The sequence below is a fragment of the Eleginops maclovinus genome, chromosome 9 (genome assembly GCF_036324505.1).
Source record: "Eleginops maclovinus isolate JMC-PN-2008 ecotype Puerto Natales chromosome 9, JC_Emac_rtc_rv5, whole genome shotgun sequence".
Taxonomy (NCBI): Eukaryota; Metazoa; Chordata; class Actinopteri; order Perciformes; family Eleginopidae; genus Eleginops; species Eleginops maclovinus.
Window position 1 is genome coordinate 18,923,862 of NC_086357.1, and position 18,579 is coordinate 18,942,440.

Sequence of the window (18,579 nt, forward strand, 5' to 3'; positions counted from 1 at the left end):
ACCTTTTGCTGTATCTCTTGTGATGCAACTGCTACAATGTATTAATGATGAACGAAAAGTGCTACTGAGAAATACAATTTTATATTTAATGTTAGCCCCCCTTAATAAATAGTGCCAGAGCCTCTTATTGAGTTTTAGGGGTACTGCGAGTGGTAGATTGTATTAAACCAAAGTGTACTTCGTATTTATGCTTTTCCTGGATCCTGGAGGGGAAACATGCTGTAGTAAGTATGGGTGGCTTTATGAATCATCCTCAGAGATGGGAGGGGCCCCTCCGGTAAAACATCCCGTGTTCAAAGCGTCATCACAGTCAACAGAAGCAATATCATTTCTGCGCAGGTCTAAGATTTCTGCATGGTGGAAGAAAAAGGAAAACAACTACATTCCACAACATTAGCCCCCATGCACTGAGCTTTGCCGCCTGTGTAGCAGACCAGCCTCCAGCCACCCCTCTGTCATCTTATTTTTATCATTTTTCAGCGTCACATCCCCCTGGCTGGAGGAATGTAGGGACGGAGGGATTTAAAAATAGCATCCTCTCCTCTGACACTCTGCTCAGGGGGCTCCGCAGCACTGTGGTGCGAGAAGCAGGAATGCGAAGATGGCTGCAGACCTCGGAGAGCTGCTGGTCCCATATATGCCCACCATCAGAGTGCCCAGGACCGGGGATAGGGTTTTCAAGAGCGAGTGCGCCTTCTCCTTCGACTCTCCCGTAAGCGTCCGCACACACACACACACACACGCCGAGACAGGAGCGTGTTGTCCGGGGAGGGTTACGCGGGCTGACAGTCCCATTTGTCTTGGCTGAGAAACACACGTGAATCCGCTGTAATGTGTGTTTGTGTGTATCCATGGCCACATTCCCCATGAAGTGGTGAGCAAATAAATAATGATATGTTGTTTACAAAACAGGAGTGGGATGGGTGGGCTTCCCTTTGTGCAGGCAGGTATACGATGCAGTTCAGGCCACATTAAAACACAGGCTAACACACCTGCGTTTACCCCTGAATTAACCAGATAAAGTGTTAGCTGCCCTGTCAGGGTGAAGCTAATGCATGTGAGTTTAAAGCAACATGTATGCTGTTTTGTAATTTATTAGTCCTTCAAAGTTGAGTCAGTGGTGCCTACTTGGAAGTTTGTAATGTTGGTACAATATTGACATAATGCTCGTAACTGAATATTTTACAGGGAATCTTTTTTATAAGAATTGTGCGAGTTAGCCTTCAGTGGCCTATGACAGCTAGTTTATGTTGTGATGTCGTAGTTAGGTTTATCATCAATAGTGATGCTACAATGACTAATCTAAAATGCATGCAATCCATTATAGTTTTTGTTATCCTCACTTGACTTAAATAACTAAATAGTGAGTTTGTACGGGCCTTCAATGTAGAAGTGGTAGCCCACAGCATTTTTAGTGTTGTTGTAACACCATGTGCCACTATAAAGTTCAAATGTAGCACATGCACAATATTTTCATGCATGTTTCCAATATCTTTTTCTGTGTCTTTTGTGACAGAGAAATAGCGATACGGTTGCAAACCTCAATATTTAGATTTGTATAGTTTAAAAAACGTTTGATCTGTGAGAATCAATTGATCGTATGACCTTCCCTTTAAGTTGTAAAGGCTGATTTGTGGACAGACTGACAGTCAGAGTTTTTGGTTCATAACACATTCTACATACAGCGTAAAAACCTAATTTCTCGACTAAAACCGTTTTTAAAGGTGACTCAGCTGTCTGGAGTTCATCATGTTGGCCAGAGGACTGGTTTATTTTTATCCTAGTGCTGTTGAAGCTCATATGTCACTCTGGGCCACTTAAAGGTTTATCATAGGGGTTTATACGGCCCATACTGATTGCAGATTTGTGTTAGTTTTGAAATGGTATTCTTTAGGTATCTTGTCTCTCACATAACATGTGTGAAAATACCGGAGGATGTTTCCGTCCCGAAAATATTAAAACCCCATCCTGCCATTTAAAAGACTTTAAATGTGAGCCACTAGTCACATGCAGATTAAATGATCATACCTTTTGTAACCTGTAACAAGTTTCAGATACTGTTAGCCAATCTAAGATGAGACATGTGTGGGTCTGAATCTTCAATTCTCTGAGGAATAAGGTTACTGTGTTTTTAAACCTGTAGAGTCCCCGGTGCCTGAAAAGCAAAGAGGAACAACTTGAAATTACATTGAACTGCATTAAATTCATTATTTTGTAGCTGTGTATTACTGAGTTAAAACAACAGCAACATTAATACATCAAATTGCTTGCCGGTAACACCATATCCAATTTTTGAGAAATTCACTTGCTAGAAATATTCTTTAAGATGGTGGAGAGTCTGTTTATTTACAGGATTAAAACAAACAGGCAGCAGGCATTTTCTTGAATAGAGTGAGACTTTTTTAAAATCTGTGCAAGAATGCTGAAACCGATTTTTGGCTGTTTGACAAAATGCAAAAAAGAAAGGCTTTTTTCCTATGTGCTTGCAGAATCATTGACACAACTATCTAATATTTACACTCTGCATGTGGTGTTACAATTGTGTAACTAGTGCCAGATTTGTGGCCAAAGTATCACAATCTCTATTAAAATGTAGCTTTAATGATGAACAATCTTTGCTTTTACTGAAATACTAATTCTTGTTCTATTTTCACTGCAAACTACTTAGAGTATTTCTCTGTGTCAATAAAAAGGCAATACAAAGCAGAATATTTGTGAGGATTTATATTTGTATACAAGTAGTATCAAGCTGCCTCTGGCTGTTGCAATATAATTAAGGCAGTCACCATAGGCATCTATAGTATATGGTAGAATAGATTTTCTGTGTAATTGCATTTCTGTTTCAATGTGATACATGTTGTGTTGCTGGTGCTCAACCTCGTGCTGCTGCTCATTGTTACTGTTTGTTTTGGTCTGCAGGAGTCAGAGGGAGGCCTGTATGTGTGTATGAACACATTCCTCGGCTTCGGACGAGAACATGTTGAGAGACATTATCGCAAAACAGGACAGAGCGTTTACATGCACCTCAAACGACACGTCAAAGAGGTACGTTTTACCCCGGCTCTGTGTGTTTATTGAGAGCTGGTTTTTAAACGCACTGGTCGCAAGAGTGGGAGTAGTAATCTTTGTTAACATATGGTTTTGATAAATCACATTTCGAAAGGGTTTTGAAATGTATAAAACAATAATACACAAAAGGAAATGAGAGATACAATAAAAGCCAATACAACCACAATAAAGTGAATTAAATCACAACCAATGATCTATTAACTTAAATATGAAACTTTTTTCAATTGATGTAGTTTTGTTACCAGCTTCAGGTTGATCTCAATTGCATTAAACTTACATTTAAAATGTATATATTTTGGTAAACTGACAAGTTCCTACTTGACAGAGTTATGCACACATTTCTAATACACTTTGAGAATCTCATAGCACATGAAATTGGCAGAATTGGAAAAAATTGGTAAAACTTAAACCCATATTTTAAAATACAAAATAAATAATATTATAATAGCATTTAGAAGCAGTGTGCTCTAAAATTATATTTAACAAATGGTTTACACCCTATTCTAATACTAATATAGTAGAACACTTTTGTACAAATATCTTCAGTTGTTGACCCAATAATGTGCATTGTTAAATACAAATAATAATTGTCTTTGTAGCTGTTTTAAAATGGGAAACTGTGTGTCCTGGATTGCTGTTACCACGATGCTGTTATTTAAACATCACTGATTAAATTACATCGAGTGCATATTCTTGGAGCTTGACTGCTTGGTCATCAACGTTTAATTTAAGAAGGATGAAAATATGAACTTTGTATTAGCATTTTCTTTTGCCTCTAACCCTCAGACTGAGGCCTGACTGAGGGGTTGTAGTGCTTTGTTTTCATTTCTGTGGATCGATCTGTAATATCCATATATCTGTAAAGACTCAAACTTTTTACACTGTTCTGTTGGTAGCACTTTATTTTAGGTTCCTACATTTCTTAATAATATAAATACTGTTAAATTAGAGATGTTAACATTTAGTACTCTTCCATTAATATATAGAGTGTCTTGTAGTTATTTTGCAGCAGGTCAGCTTAACATGCATAAACATGTTTTGTTTTGAAGGTAAGCTTACAGTTTATACTGTATATAGAGATTAACTTTTAAATCACAGACATGATTGAATATTTACCTGGGTTTAAATGGAGTGTTTTAAGATTTCCTGTTACTAAGTACCAACTTAGATAGTGCTCTCCACAAAACTGTATTTTATAGATTTATGTAACAGAATCTGTTTATATTACTATACATTGAAGACAAAGGAACATCTTAAGATATAATCATTCCAAAACTATAACCCTGCAACAAATATTTCCAAAGATTGTTACAGTTTTGTTGAGACTGAACCAAAAACTGTTGAGTCAACTCTATAATAACTTTTGTAGTTTGTGGTGGTGTTGCATTGGATTACATTATATTTTTCTGTTATTTTGTCTCCCTTTTTATGTATAAATAACTAAACAATTAAGCTTTTTCTTTGTGGAAAAACCTCACAAACAAGCCCTATTTTTGTTGATGGTAAACAACAAAAGCCTTTGCTGCTGCCATGTTTTCTCCCTGGCTCTAATTGCCCCCAGATAAGCTCTGCTTTGTAAAGAGTTGCTATTTCCATGCCTGGATCTGGCCTGAAAACAGCTGCTCACATTCTGTAGGCTCCTGTGTCTGCTTCTTTTTCCCATGAGTCCATTTGGTCCCGAGTGTGTCAGCATTCTCTGTCTTTCTGTCTGACGGCCACCGTGTCTGCCTCATCACTGCAGAGCGAATAGGAAGCGGTCACCTGAGGGGATTAAGATGAAACATGTCCGCTACACTGGGATGTTTTTCGGCTACCCCATCAATTGGCATTTTAGTGTTTTCACTGGCAGAGTTGTTTTGTTTGATGATTATATCATGGCTGAAAATGTTGTTGGCAGTCTGACAATTTAGTTGAGAAAAAAAAGATAAGATAAGATGGAAGTCGTAAGAGTGAAAAACAGGAAAGTAAAGATTCACATGAGCATAATAACATTTAAAATAAAATGATATAAGTTACTGTTAAGACAAAAAGAGATGAAACACTCTACAGGCAGAGAAAGTCCCTGAACACATTATGGTATCTGTCCAAGTCTACAAATTAAACTTTGCAACAGAAGCAGTTTCATTAATCATCCTTTAATTTTGACCATGCCCTGGAAGGGGTTTCCCCCCTGGCCCTGTAACCCGACCTGGCAACTGGAGCATCCAGTGTCTATTTCTAAAAAATGACAACCATCTGTCTCAGACTGGCATAAAAAGCTTTTTCCAGTATTTTACAAAGAGAATCATTAGAGGTATTAAAATGCACTTTTAATGGGATGAGAACTTCTTTGATCCGATTTAATCTCTTCCTTCCTGTTTTCCCACAGAAAAATACAGGAGCTGCAGGAGGCGCCATCCCCAGACGAAAGAATGGAAAAGTGTTTCTAGGTGAGTACAAGGCAGTGTTTTAAAAGGTGCTCAGATCCTTTTATTAAAGTAGTGAAAATCTCATGTGAAAGCAGAACACAGTATTTACATTAAACATTACATTGAAAGCAAAATATTTTGTAATACTGATAAATGTCTCCTGTGACTGATTTATTATTATATATAATAATATATCAGTCATTGATGTGTAAATGACTTACACTTTTGGAATAGTTTTAACTACTTTTTATTGATTCATAGATTGTTGTAGCTGTAGGATTGAACTGAGGGGGCATGAAATGAATGCAACCCAAGAAAAGAAGATATAAAACTCTGTTCCTCAAAATGTCCCTAATTTAAAAAACACATTATCTAATTATTGCTTTTTGCTGGGAAATATTGGAGACTTTTATGTCTTTGGGCCTTTAAAAAAAGTTAAATTAATCAAGCCATTTGAGAAGTTTAGACAATGACAGTCCCTTTGGTGAAAAAACCTACATCCTTAAATGTGTCAAGGGCCCAGCAGAAACTGTTTCCACTAGCCGTGTGATTTTTTTACTCTATAAGCATTGTTTATATAAGATTATTTTATATAAATTAATACAAAAAAAAAGTTAAATGTAGTAAAAAGTACGATATCTATCAGTAATTGATATGGCGTAGAAGCATAAAACTTAGAATGAACTGTTCAACAAGTACCGCAACATTTAAAATGTTTGAACAGTGAAATGAATATACTCCGTTAATATCCACCTCCACATATGGGCGTCATTAGACCTTGTCTTTTAATATTAAAGTAAATGTGATTGGTGTGGTCAGAAACGCCCCTCTCTGCTCAGAGACCCCCCTCCATTACAAGCTGCTGTTATTGTTTGTTACACTGTGCTGACCTGCCAGCTGCCCCTCTGGCCGGCCTTTACCCAAAGCATCAGATATTTATTCATGGTGAGACCTCTCCTCTTCCTCCTCCTCCTCCTCCTCCTCTTCCTCCTCCCCCTCCCCCCTCCTCCTCCTCCTCCTCATGTGCTCTAAAAATAGCCCATTTATTTGTATATGTGATTGGTAACTGTGCTAAATCAAAGCCCTCCTCCCTGACGTTGGTAGGGGGTGGTTGGTTGTCGGCCTTTCAGCTGCCACCACCTGTCAGCCCCTCTGACACACTTCCACTAGAGCTGTGACGCTGCTCAGAGGCGACCAGGTGTCTCTCACCCCCCTCTCTCACTGCTGGCCTGGTGGGGGAGGAATTCCTTCCACTCACCCTCACTGTAATTGATGTTTATGATTTATCATCATCAAGTGTTTAATAGACTTTACTATCTATTGCCTTTCGATGACTACTGTTTATAATAACCCCTTAGCCGAAGTCTGACTGAGTCTCTCTGGTCAAAATGAGTCAGGATCTCTAAGTATGATACTTTTGTCGTCCATTTTTGGATGTTTGATGTGACAGCGGGCATGTATGTGTCCGCTGTCATCTCCATACCAGTCCAGTGATCTAATGTAGCCGGTAGCGTCAGACACTCACATGAATCCGTCGGCCACAATAACAGTGTCAGAGATAACTTATGATCCTGTTTCTCATGAGTCATTACATGGCTTTAGGCTGATGTGGAGAACTATGTATGGGGAGTGATTTAAAGAGGAACACCAACTCAATTAAAATAATACTTCTAATCCATAGGATATTTCAATAAAACATTTTTTTAAATTAATATTTGCTCAAAGACAGAAACCAGAGAAGTCTCAAAAAGCTCGAAAAACGAATAATATGAAAAAAGTTAAAAACTAGCTGATTTAAAAATGATCGATCAATTCAGACTAACTAAGATGTCATATGGCTTTAGGAAAGTCTATGGAACCTTTTCATTGTTTTCTGACATTTGAAAGACCAAATGATAAATTGATAAAATGCTAAGCAGGTTCATCCACAAGGTAAATTGCACAGAGGAATGTCAGAGATTTGAGCCATCCTCATTACCCCTTAATACCTCTATAGATTGCTGGTGATAAGAGTGTGTAATAAAGGACTAATAATAGCTCTACATGAATTATGTATGAGCGAAAGAGTCATCAGCTTCATATAAAATCGTCCTGTGCTTTTATGATAAAGACGGGGTTTTCTTGTTCAAGGATTCATCCGTTTTCACAACATCCTAAGACAATCATGGGACTGAGAAAGAACAGACCCCACTGGAGAAAAGCAAAGAGCACCATCCAATAAAAATAACAATGAAGTAACGTCAATGTTTACTTCTTCCTCTGTAGATTTAGAGCTAAACCGTGATTTTAACGGAGAAGACTTTGAATATGAAGACGAGGCCAAGCTTGTCATTTTTCCAGACCACTTCGAGATCCCCTTACCAAATATTGAGGAGTTGCCCGCTCTGGTCAGTGAGTCTGTGCTGCATGGGCTCTCGTGTGTTTCCATGCATGAAGATGGTAAAGGTGCACTCAGTGGTTCCCCTGAAGCAGACCAAGCCTGATTCCTTTTATTTGTTGAGGTTGTAGTGAGAGTGTAAGTCACACATTCTAAACATTGCATTTAAGAATATACGCCTGTCCTCGGGAAGCTGTAACCTTATCAAAAAGTGACATTTGGATAGGTTTTGCCAAGAAAAGATTCTGGGGAACCACTGGATGCACTTGCTGAAAAATATTTTTGCTTTAAGTTTCGTATTTTTTTAAGAAGAGACATTTTCTAACCTAATTTGTTGTTTTTGGAGTGAGCTTTGAAAGTGAATGAGCCTTGGTGTTGGCATGTCTTTTGAGTATTACTCACGCATGTATCATTCAATGTTGTGATATTGAGGATTGTTTTAGTTTTTACTATCCTTCTTGTTGCATGGTTTGTTTCTGCACTACATTTGTCTTCCTATACTTGATACTTGCTTTATGTGGCACAGCTTCAAAATCTCTTTCAAAGATCTTGGATGTCCACTATTGTTGTAGGTTTAGCTTTCCCAATGTTTAAAAGCTTATAATCTTGTAGCCTACACATGCACTGAGGTTGATATATTTTCATCGAACACTATCAGAAATTAATTCTATCTCTGCTGTTTCCTGTGACGTTCAGGTCACCATCGCCTGTGACGCAGTGCTCAATGCACCTTCAGCTTACAAGAAGCAGGAGCCTGAATCCTGGGAGGAGGAGATCCAGGTGTCCAGACATGCCAGGAGCCTCAGACAGCTGGATAATGCGGTCAGGATCCCACCCAGGTAGGCACTTATACACCACTGTTACACAGACTCCTGGGTAGACAGAAATGTTTTCATTTGTGCAAAGCTATTTTTTCTCTTGCTGTTTGGCTTGTTTGGAGTGAACAAATGTCAATCTGATCAATCTTGTGAGCAGAGAGTCTTTATGACTGCAGGACTTTAAAAAAACACACAACTCAAAGGTAACAAGAGTTTCTGTGTTTTTGCTTCCAGTGGCTGGAAGTGTCAGAAGTGTGAGATGAGGGAAAACCTGTGGCTGAACCTGACAGACGGAACAGTGCTCTGTGGGAAGTGGTTCTTTGATGGGAGCGGGGGAAATGGCCATGCTCTTGAGCACTACAAAGAGACCAAATACCCGCTAGCTGTCAAAATGGACACCATCACACCAGATGGAGCAGGTCTGTGTCACGTGGCATGATTATCAAACTGTTATAGTTATTACAGTTGCTCCTAGTTAGTACATGGTGTTACACAGTGAATACACACCTTTTAAAGGATGAAAAAACAGTACAGTGGCTCATATTTCTAATACTGTGCTGAAATGGTATAATTCTAACGCTTCATGCATCCTGCTAAACGCTCTTAATAACTGTTCATTCATTATTTGGATTTTAGAGCATGGTATGAGCAGGGACGTGCTGACAACAAATCTGATCACAAATCCTCAACATGTTAAGTTACATAAAAAATTAGACCTGTCATAGTAACTTTATTGATTTGGTTTCAGATGTGTACTCATTTGAGGAGGAGGAAGCAGTTTTGGACCCCCACATATCAGACCACTTGTCACACTTTGGAATAGACATGCTACAGATGCAGAAAAAAGTAAGTTGTCTGAACAATCAAAACTAAAACCAAAAGGCGAGACTGCCACCGTGAAGGTTTCACTCCCTCTCTCTTTGTCCCCGCAGACAGAGAACGGTCACCACACAGACAATAACTCCCGGCCGCGGGTCAGTGAGTGGGAGGTGATCCAGGAGTCGGGCATGAAGCTGAAGGCGGTGTTTGGGTCTGGCTACACGGGCATCAAAAACCTGGGCAACAGCTGCTACCTGGGCACGGTGATGCAGGTCCTGTTCAGCATCCCAGACTTCCAGAGGATGTGAGTTCACTGTGACGACTTCACGAGAACACAATGTTTATTATGTAGGATTAAAATGCCTAAAATATGTTATCATCTTTATATTAAGATGTAGACTTTTTTGTTTACATTATTAATATACTCTATATAGCTTAGCACAAAAAGGCTGGGATTAGATATTTTTTGGTTTGTAAGTAGATTCACAATATCGAAGGCGAACACAACGGGATCTTATTAGTTTTTTATTACTTATTTCTTTACTTAACAGACAAAATATACTCTAAACCAGGTGTGTCAAAATAATGTATCAGTTTATGGGACACATACAGTCCAAAACATAGCTTCTAACTTTGCTTAATAATGCTTCAACATTTTTTAACTTTACATTAACTTTAAAGACATTCAAAATGAGAAAGAAATCCATTCATAAAACAGATGATGAACAGCCGGAGATGAGTGTCCGATCTTTGGCTACGACTAAAAATAAACAGCTGTTTCCTCAAACACGCCAACAGGTCATTCCTCTTCTCTGTTTTCCGTCTTCCTTGCAAGTTCTTGTATTTTTGCCATGGTGACTCTAAAATTGGCATCAAATATTATATTCCTTGAAAGGTGCTGTGAACATACCCAGCCCACTGCCTTCCCAGTAAACCACATAAAGAATTAGGAACCTGTCAATTTCATTGATATTCTGTGTTCATTTTCACCCGTTTCGGACAAAGAAATCACTTCGTGCTCCTCCGTGAACACGAGCTTAAGTGTGGCAGTGTTGTGTCACATAGCCATCACATAACTATATAATAGTGAATCTAATAAAAGACTTTGACTCCTATTAGGACAGCACAACCCCCAGTAGAGCATTTATTTATTGAACAATTGGATCTGTTTTCACCCAGTAAAGACCAGTCCCTGTGGCTAGCCTGCCAGAGTTTGTCACCCATGTCATAAACGTTGCATTTAAATGGAGTTAAATGAATAACAATTTACAAAACTCCTAAATGAAAGTACTATTGCAGATTGTAAGGTTAATTGGCAGGTTTAACAGCACGTTCAAGATCTCCTTTGATAAGTGACTTTCTAACAACCTGAGAAACCAACAATTGGCCACATCATTTTTTTGCCCTAATGGCAGATGTACTGGTCAAAGTACTCACTGGATTGAGTATACAGGTCTCTACAGAGTAATGCTGAGTAATAATTATCTTGAAACGGCTTTGATTATTTAACTCATATGGCCATATGCACAAGGTGTTTCCTCATCAGCCTGTTTGCAATGGTCTTGTTTCTGAGGCCCATGTGCTCCATCTGAGGTGAGCGTGTGACATGTGCTTTGATCTTTAGGTATGTGGGTAATCTCCAGAGGATATTTGACTATTCACCCCTTGACCCCAGCCAGGACTTTGCTACACAAATGTAAGTGACTCCTCTGTTACATAATGCAGTGTTGAAATACACATAACAAATGAAGATGTTTGCTCGGTGCTGCTCTCTGTGTGATGGAAAAAGGCTGAGCTGTTCTCAGCAGTAACTAACTTAAAGCCAGTGTGTTGAAAGAGGTCAGTCAGGTGCTGTGGTCAAGATGAAAGGTAAGCAGAGTCTTGGCTTTGCAGGCGATATCAGATTTGTGAAGCAACACACATCTCATATTCTGATCCACATTGCCAGATAAACATGTTTATACCCGTCGCTGTTTACTGTATTTTCAATAGCCAGTCAGCAAGAATCAGGTCATTCAGAAAGAATAGACCAGATTATATATTCCTTCTACTGAAGGCACTGAAGGAGAGTGTTTATTACATCTTCCTGATTCTTTGAAAGGCACAATCCTTATTATATTAATAAACCAGCTTGTAGCCTGTACTTTAAATACAGATGAGGCAACTGTTCACAAACAAGAGAGTACAGAAAGAGATTCAGAAGAGTCTGTTCAGATGCATATGAAATGGAAAGACTTGCAGTTCTCTAAAGAGAAGATTTGATGCTTTAATTATGATAATTTGTAGATAATTTACTCTTCCTGTATTAGATCGCAATATGTAGCTACAGTATAATAAATGCAAAAAGTGCCAGGTGCCAAAAATCTTGGCCAGGAATATTTTTCAAAGGGAGTGTTAAACCTCAGTCAGGCTTCGATGAAGGATAAATAAAATAAACTAGTTTTCACTTGTAGGCCCTTTGAAGTAAAATAATATGATGCACTTTAACAATAGTTTGAAAACAAAATAGATTGTGATAAAAAGCAATATCTACAAAATATGGTTTCCCATCAATAAATAACCAATTTTTTTGATCTTTTATTTAAAAAATAAGTGACATGACAGCAACTGAGAAAGATTTTGGAAAATGACGTAAAAAACAAAGTCGGCTTGGTGAGAGTCGAGTTTAACAAGTTAGTGAAAAAAGGGCTCCAGGTATGATACCTCAAGTGTTTTTCAAATGTTGTTCTTATCTAAACAATAAAAACTCATGTGCCCTCTGGGTTTTCATGTAGACACCCAAACTTAACTAAGGGGCTACCTACATGTTGTCATGTTTGTGCCTTTTGTTTTGGTCCGCAGGGCTAAACTGGGACATGGACTGCTCTCAGGCCAATACTCCAAACCACCCATGAAATCCGAGCTCATTGAACAGGTGATGAAAGAAGAATACAAGGTATTAAACTGGGTATGTCCAGCTCCCAAACTGGGTCCAAAACCAACAGAAGCATGCCAATACTGAGTGCTGGTAGCAACGTTAGTGTTTTTGATGTAATATTTAAACGGTTAAGGTTGTGCAGACAGAGTTTCAGCTTGTCTGTTTGATGCTTTCCCAGTTTAAGCATGAAACTATTTTTTTTTGTTATTAATACACCTGACCTAGATTTGCATTGTGACAGCTGGAAAAAAACAAAAGGAAGGTTTTTAAATACATCAACAAGATTTCTTGTGCTCTGACCTTTTTTCTTTCAGTCTGTAAATAGCAGTTGGCTGCAGTACCTAATGTGCAACTCAATTGTTTATGAACCCGGCTCTGAGCACAGCTGTAACAGTGCTTTTAATGTTCCTGCTTTGTTTAGTCACACATGCTTGTTTGATCTTCTTGTTCTTCTTTCAATATCTCAAGTCCTTCAGAAGTTTGGTTTATTTTTATTTCTTGGTGTGTTTTCCTTTACTACCCTAACCACATAGTACAACCCTGCCGGTAAGTAGCAGAGGAAAGCCATTAAAGCATAATGGATCTCAGCACTTGGTGTGTAAGCCCTGGGCATCCTTTAAGCTGTACCAGACACAGTAATTGATATTGCAGAGCTGTGATCCTGCACTTCCTACACATGTGATGGAGGGGTCAGGTTCAGATGCATATTAACAGCTGGGACGGGGCTTGACTTGGCATGTTTTGTCTGTGCTAAGGAAATATATACCCATAGCATCAACATATTCACATTAAAATGGCTGCTAGTTTACTCCCCTGTCAAACAGGCTATTGGATAACGTGTGTGTGGCGAGAACATGGCCTACATAAAGTGGCAGGGATGTTTACTCGTTGGGTTTATTAATAATCAACTGATGTTAACATTATTTGAGGTACTTTATATGTTTCTTTGTACTTTTATGCTACTTCAGAAACCCAAGACTGGCAGGCCGCCAGATGTTGCATTCAGTGTGCATCTGTAATTCCTAGCTCTGGTCTGCTGTCTTGTCTAATTCTTATCTCTTAAACAGACTTGTGCTCATGTACAGTCAGTGTTTTTGACGCCCAGATGTGGTCATTGCAGCACCAGCAGAAGGGCGTCTCCCCCCGAATGTTGAAGTCTCTGGTCAGCAGGGCACACCCAGAGTTTTCCTCTTCGAGACAACAAGATGCCCAGGAGTTCCTCATGCACGTCATCAATATTGTGGAGGTGAGTGAAGCTTAAACCTATGTGTATGTCCAAATATTGAAAATGCGCAATGGCTCATTGTAAATAAGCAGAAACGAAAGCCTGAGTTCATGTAGGTATGTATCACAACAGTACACTTTAAATTGTAATATATCGTGCTGTGTAGACTCTTTTGTTTATCTGTGATAAAGATGTTTTATACTTTGTTGTGTAAATAGTTTTTAACTGCAGTATTTGGATGTTACTAGTCTTTGGATGATGTCTCCTTATTATTTTGGTGACCTCCTGAGCTTGCATGTCCTTTTCAGTAGCCCCAACTTTTCCCTTTGACCTACAATTCTGCTTTGAAAAGGTTTTACAAAAGGCGTTTGCTTAGAACAAAAGGAGGTATGCTTAAATATTTTTGAACATTTCCAAAGCGATTTAGCTTGTGATAAATAAACACAAATTAAAGTGTACGTCTACCACATCAGGTAGATTATTCTTGGTAGACTAATCATAACAAACACACAACAGAACGGGATGCTACTTCTTACAAAACTGCCCGAGTATACCTCAATCTACACTGTGACACCGTAAAACTTCTACAAAATGGCCGATTACATCTGACCCCTGACACAAATGGACAGGCAGTTGATTTAGAGGGGGGGGTCTGTTTTTGACTGGATACAGCACACCGTCTCTTTGGTTGATACGAACACATGCAGTGCTCTGACGCGTCTTTCTCAACCTGGATATATATAGCTCAGTGCTATCTGTTACACAGGGAGGCCAGATAATGCTTCCTATTCTGCCTCCACGATACGTGCCCTGACTTGGACCCAACACTTCCTCAACTTCATGTTGTGAAGATCAGCAACATACCACCTAGATTTGCAAAGCTTTGATACCTCCATCTTTGGCCCTTTATCTGTAGAGAGCTGCAACTCAAGTGCTTAAACTTAGTTTGTTTGAAAAAGGCTGTAACTATCCTCCCCTTCTTGCCTCTACAGCTGTCTTTAAACTAGACACAGATTTAGTTATCCAGACATGGATAACTTGACTGAAGCCACCACCATCAGCAACATTTCCCTCTGTCTATGTCAGCCGGCATACTTGTCAGTCGTAAAATTATAACTTGAGTATTTCTGTAGCCTCTTAGAATAGAAGGGCTGGGTTGCAGAAAGGCTGCAGTGCAAACTGCTGTGTTAAGTCCCTTGCCGTCCTTCATCACAGTCTTCAAATAAACGCAGTGTGAACTTTAATGACCCCTGCTGTTCATGAGCAGTGAGGAGACACAGAGCCGCTCAGTGATAATGATTAATGCGTCTGTGAATCTAAAAAGATGTAATGCTTGGTTATGGAAAGTACAGTTAGTTGATATGATTCCTAAATTAAAGAGTTGCATCTACATTATAAATGACTTTATTAAGAGATGTGGGTCAAACAGCAGTTTGGTTAGAGTCTTTCCAGGAGACTTATAGACAAAGCAGAGAATAGATGTATTGATAGTTGCATTTAAAAATGTCTGCTGTCGTGTCTCAGCTGACTTTATGAGTTAATGTTGAATGTGAAGCTCTTTGCCCAGCCTATATGCAGACAGGCAGTATTTTTAATAAACAGCACATTTGATTTGAAACTGCTAAAATACAGAATAGTCAGACATTACTCTAAACATATTTGTAACAGCGTCTGGATCACAAAATGGTAAAGACTTTTGGGCTAATTAAGTTTATATGCGATTATCGGTGCATTAGCAAAGCATACCAAACAATACAATTACAATCTGAGAGGCTGGTGGGACACTGTTTTACTGCCATTAGGATTGCATTTGGGTTGTTTAAAATCAAAAATGACTGAAAACACTTCTTATCAACTGCAGTCTGCGAGGAACCTCCATTTTCTCAGTGTTGGATACTCGCTGTTCTTTATCAATACTTAGAATTGTCTGTTATCAATGTGAAACATCTGTAATCGGATTGACTTATTTTGTTATTTATATTTATACGTGTCCGCTCATTGTCCCTCTACATTGTCGTCTCACAGAGGAACAGTGCAGGCTCAGAGAATCCGAGCGACGCCTTCCGCTTCCTGGTGGAGGAGCGACTTCAGTGCTGCCAGTCTCGTCGGGTCCGTTACTCTCAGCGGGTCGACTACTGCATCCAGCTGCCAGCTCCCTTTGAGGCGGCCACCAATCGAGGTAAAGGAGCCCCCATACACACAAAATGTCCCGCAGCAGCAGGGAGCCACAGCTGCCTCTGGTCGATACAGCTGGCAGGACGCTGGCCTCAGGTGGCTCCCGCCGCTGGGAGCATCATCAGCAGCTCCTCCTGTGAAAGGGCACAGAAGGTCAGGGCCGCCAGACTGGGAGCTGGGAGGTTCAGAGTGAGGGGGGACATTAGGGGTGTGAGTGTTTTGACGATTCAGAAAGAGATGTGAACCTCTTAAACACATGAATCCATATGTTCTCTACCCCGCAAGACGTGTTTGACTGTCAAAGAGAATTCTTATGGTCCTGATTTATTGATATTAAAATGGATCCTTTATCTTGTATCAAATCTGATTAAAAAAAATATATATATATATATAAATGTATATATATATATATATAAAAAACATTAAACATTTTGAAGATAAAGTGTCTGTTTTTGCTGTGTTTCTACCAGAGGAGCTGCTGGCGTACGAGGCCAAGCGAAGGGAAGCCGAGGAGAACATGCGGGCTCCTCCTGAGCCGGTTCGAGCCCGGATCCCCTTCACCGCCTGCCTGCAGGCCTTCACAGAGCCGGACAATGTCCCCGACTTCTGGAGCTCAGCGCTGCAAGCCAAGTCAGCCGGAGTCAAGTAAGCAAGCGGCCATCTTTTCCTTGGCTCACATCTTTGAATTAAATTGTATTTGTAATATTTGTTTCTCTTTGAATCTTCTCTGCAGAACTTCCCGTTTCGCCTCCTTCCCAGAGTATCTGATTCTGCAGATTAAGAAATTTACATTTGGGGTTGACTGGGTGCCAAAGAAACTAGGTAACTATTTGCCCCCCTCCCTTACCCGTCTTTTACTGGCCTCCCCAGTGTTGTAACTCTGTTATTATAAGTAGTTATAGTGCTTTAAATGTCCAGCAGAGGGCACCATCAAACAGCAATTCACAAGGCACATACAGAAGGAGGTGAAACTGGCTTTCCCTGCAACTTTGAACACATACAGTAAATACAAAGTACACATCTCTTATACTACTTACATATGTTTTGCCTCAACAGTGAGATATGCTCATAATAAGTGCATAACACCAGCTTACACCTAATATATTACACATACTGTAGGAGTCTATGCTTTGACTTAAAAATGTAAAGAAAACATTGATAAAATAACAATTAGAAATTGTGTGTTTGTAATCTTAGGGTGCTTTAGGAACCACAGTTTTCAGGAGGCTTTGATCACCATTTTTGCGATGCATGGCTCATTTAAGTTGTATTTGCTTGTTCCTGCACAGATTTGGCCATTGATGTCCCAGACTTTCTGGATTTGAGTCGGATGCGGGCCACAGGGCTGCAGGCCGGTGAAGAGGAGCTGCCTGACCTCCTGCCTCCCATCGTGCTACCTGAAGACACCAGAGGTACAGAACAACTTCATTGTATGCACCTTTGTGTGTGTGTATATGTGTGTGTGTGTGTATATGTGTCAATACAGCACACTTATGTGGTTCTACAAGGCATATCACTTTGATTCGAGCTAGAATAAAATTGGGACCTTGATTTGCTGTTTATTCATTCTGTGGTCCTTTTACAAATACTCTAAACTGTAGAGTTGAGAAGGATCCCCTGGTCACAAGCTCTGACTCACCTACCTTGTCCTACAGGGATATATTTGCATCCATGCGTGGCTACTAAAAAAAGCAAACCACGCTACTCAACTTCTTGGGGCATTTTTGGCCCTTCATGACCAATTTCACAGTACTTTTATTTATTTCAAAGGGCATTGTTTTCTCCAAGAAACTGTTTCTGTTGTACCCAGATAACCACACATATTGTGTCTACTCTATTGTATGCACGAGTATACAGAATATTAAATACACCTTCAATATATGAGACAGCATAAATCAGATTTGCCAAGTGGAAAAAGAGTGCTGCTTTGAGAACTGCACCAGATGTGTGTTGTTCCAAAGCTGCTGCCAAGCACCCGTTTCAGAAGGTGCAAGGTATTTTTGTGACAGGGACAAATGATCCGTGAAATTGTCTCTAATATGATGTTCTGCTCAAAGCCACTCAGGTCTTCTTTTAAGGCCATATTGAATGGAATCCTTTGGGAAGGAATGCTCAATCAATTACTGAAAAGTTGTTGTGTTCGTAGTGTGGCTAAGTCTAATAAGTTATAATGATTTTAAAGGATCCCCTTGTAATGCACCTCCTCATGCTCTGGTGTGCATTTTAAATCCCAAGCAGTATTCTTGTTGGTTACGTTTGTTAGTTTGTTACATCATACTGTTTGCTTATTGATATTTCCAGCCTTACATACAGTGTACTAAAGCCTTTTTGTCTGCCTCTCTTCCTAACGACAACAACTCCTCTCCTCTGTGATTGTAATTTTGATTCCTGTGTGCCTTCTTCGGTTGTTTGCAAAGTTGAACTACATCAAGTTATCATCGTCCTCCTGCATATTTTAGCAGGCGTGAGGCACAAAGTGTTCTGTGCCGTCTCCAGCTACAACACCCAAAAACTGGTCCTGAGCAAAAACTTGGTAACATCAGCAAGAAGCCTTAGTGTGCTTAACACATTGACAGCCTTCAGAGGAGGGCTTTTTTCTTAGAGCTTTACAGAATGTTTAGCCGGCTGCTTCTTAGGAAGGGAAACTCAGAAAGACTCAGAACATGTTTGTCTGAGTATGCCTTAATATTTCAGGACTGAACATTATGTGCTGTACCTGGTATCTCAAATCTCCAAACACATGAAATTGGCTTGGAAGAGTGGAGTACCTG

The 18,579-nt window shown here is 39.6% G+C and overlaps 1 protein-coding gene across 1 annotated transcript in view; it reads left to right on the forward strand.

The window, feature by feature from the left end:
• The first annotated feature begins 358 nt into the window (after positions 1-358).
• The window catches only part of usp13 (ubiquitin specific peptidase 13), a 30,249-nt gene continuing 12,028 nt past the window's right edge, over positions 359-18,579 (forward strand). The window contains 15 exon segments of the mRNA XM_063892005.1: positions 359-712; positions 2,920-3,045; positions 5,438-5,498; positions 7,743-7,864; positions 8,551-8,693; positions 8,907-9,091; positions 9,421-9,518; positions 9,605-9,795; positions 11,116-11,187; positions 12,333-12,426; positions 13,529-13,654; positions 15,659-15,812; positions 16,279-16,453; positions 16,542-16,630; positions 17,098-17,220. Of these exon segments, the coding sequence (XP_063748075.1) occupies positions 602-712; positions 2,920-3,045; positions 5,438-5,498; positions 7,743-7,864; positions 8,551-8,693; positions 8,907-9,091; positions 9,421-9,518; positions 9,605-9,795; positions 11,116-11,187; positions 12,333-12,426; positions 13,529-13,654; positions 15,659-15,812; positions 16,279-16,453; positions 16,542-16,630; positions 17,098-17,220 (1,870 nt within the window). The 5' untranslated portion in view covers positions 359-601.